Raw genomic sequence first — 2,054 nt, 5'->3', positions numbered from 1 at the left:
CCGCCTCCTCCCTCCGTCGCCCCCTCTGTTCTCTCTCGCTCTCGCTCTCGCCCCTCCCCTCCCCCCACTTGTCACTCTCTGCACTGAAGATCTTTTATCTTCTCATTTATCATTTATAGTTGGTCGTTTTGCTATGGTGACTTAGATGGACTCTTGACTCTTCACTGTATAAAGAACAGTTTAATGTTGAGTTGATTGCCGAAATCCCAAATTTACACCCAGTGTAAATGTCATTCATCTGTCATTAGTTTCCTGAGCCTTCACACTACTTGTTCTACATCAATGACTGCTATCTCATCCTTTCCTTACCTCTCCCTAAGTTGCTCTCATGGCCAGTTTGTCCTCTCACAAATAATTCCATCCCTGACCTTCACAGCTAACTGTTCATGGACCACTTTCGGGCTAGCTACAGCTGTCATCAGCTAAGACCAGTCATTTCACTTTGGATTTATCTCGAAGGAAATGAAACCCCTCTCAGTTTTCAGGCAAAGAAAATCTGCAGCACTAACATATTCTTATAATTAGTCATCAGCCTAGACTAAGTAAATGTTTACTCTGTGCATGTTTCTAGTTTGTGACACATTTGATGTAACTATTCCATTTTAGAAGATGATTTAAGTCTTTCATTTAGCCACATTGCTTTGCATTTGATTAATTCCAAACCATGAAAAGCATTTCTGCTTCTAAAGTATGCTTGCTTTCAAATTGTAACAGCAGAATGATATAAAATTAACTTACATACATAAGAATGTTTAATATTGAGTCAAATGTATTTGTCTGATTTGAAATAAACTAAGATCCTCAATTCTTAGTGGTGCAATACTGAATTGTTGTACAATTGGATGTTCCCTGTTTGATGGTGTCAAAATGATTACTAATGTCCATTTATTTTCAAGGCTAACCGACGAAGTATAATCCATTACCTTTGGTGTAAGTGTGTTTTGTTTGTAATGCACAGTTGTGATCAATATTTTTTTGACCAAGGTTGCTAAATTTATCATTAATGAATGCAAGTAATCCATCAAAAGAAGGAACTTTAGAATGTGGAGTGTAGTTCTAAATACCCTTCTTCACTTCATTTGTAGACCTGGGCACTGCACTCCTTGTCATTGTTAATAGATTCAAGTGGTCCAATGTATAATGCTCATGTGGAATCAAGTCTGTCTCTTGTCTTGCTGCTGTTGTTGACTGTACCTCCTGCTCATACTGAAGTCCATCAAAGTTTGGGTCGTTGTTTGAATGTGCTTATTATCACTTTGGGACCAGAACTGCAAGGTAAAATATTTGAATTAGTTTTTGTAAAAAAAAACTTGTGTTCAATCATTATAATGAGAATGTTTACCAATAGTAGAAATTTATTATCCATTCTGTGATAAAACCCTAAAATTTACTTTCTAATTATTACAGGTACTTATTTGACTGGTTTTATTTAATATATAATCTCCAATAAAGGAGTGTTTTCAATGGTATTCATAAATATCCCATCACCAGCTCTTTTTGCATTTCTAAAGTAGCTAAATTGTCAAAGTGCCTGTTGACACCCAATTTTGGATGTGAAGGAATTCCTTACCATTTAATTTTTGGTCTAAACCATTATTCAATTTCTAGTTACCCATTTCATTGAAACTTTCAGAAATCTGAGAGGCCTGAATAAATTGGACAGGAAGAAAATGTTATATTATTAGGTGAGACTAGTACCCGAAGGCACAGCCTCAGAATGAAGGGATGACTCTTCAGCCAAATGGTGGTGAATCTGTGGAGCTCATTGCCACAGAAGGCTGTGGAGGTCAAGACAAAGATAGCTAGGTTCTTGATTAGTAAGGGGAGCAAGGGCTATGGGTACAAGGGAAGAGAATTAAAGTTAGGTTCTCTTGTCACAAGTACTCAAGTACAGGCATACAGGAGTACAGTGAAATGTTTACAATATTTCACAGCACCATCTTTGAACTCTGTGCTCTTGGCCCCAATCTGATGCACACCAGCTGTCCAACTGACTGAAGTCACAAAGCCTGACAGCTCACCACGCACACGCACGCACACGCACGCACACGCGC

General features: G+C 38.1%; 1 protein-coding gene across 3 annotated transcripts in view; it reads left to right on the top strand.

Moving 5' to 3' along the window:
• heatr5a (HEAT repeat containing 5a) overlaps positions 1 to 2,054 on the top strand; it is a 149,777-nt gene that overhangs the window by 89,418 nt on the left and 58,305 nt on the right. For all 3 annotated transcript variants that reach the window (XM_043698069.1, XM_043698067.1, XM_043698068.1), the window contains one exon: positions 1,086 to 1,275. In XM_043698069.1, coding sequence (XP_043554004.1) covers positions 1,086 to 1,275 — 190 coding nt within the window. The remainder of the gene's footprint in view (positions 1 to 1,085; positions 1,276 to 2,054) is intronic.

Source organism: Chiloscyllium plagiosum, chromosome 10, assembly GCF_004010195.1.
Source record: "Chiloscyllium plagiosum isolate BGI_BamShark_2017 chromosome 10, ASM401019v2, whole genome shotgun sequence".
Classification (NCBI taxonomy): domain Eukaryota; kingdom Metazoa; phylum Chordata; class Chondrichthyes; order Orectolobiformes; family Hemiscylliidae; genus Chiloscyllium; species Chiloscyllium plagiosum.
Note: the sequence above shows the minus strand (reverse complement) of the source record. Positions and strands in the feature narration are given on the sequence as shown.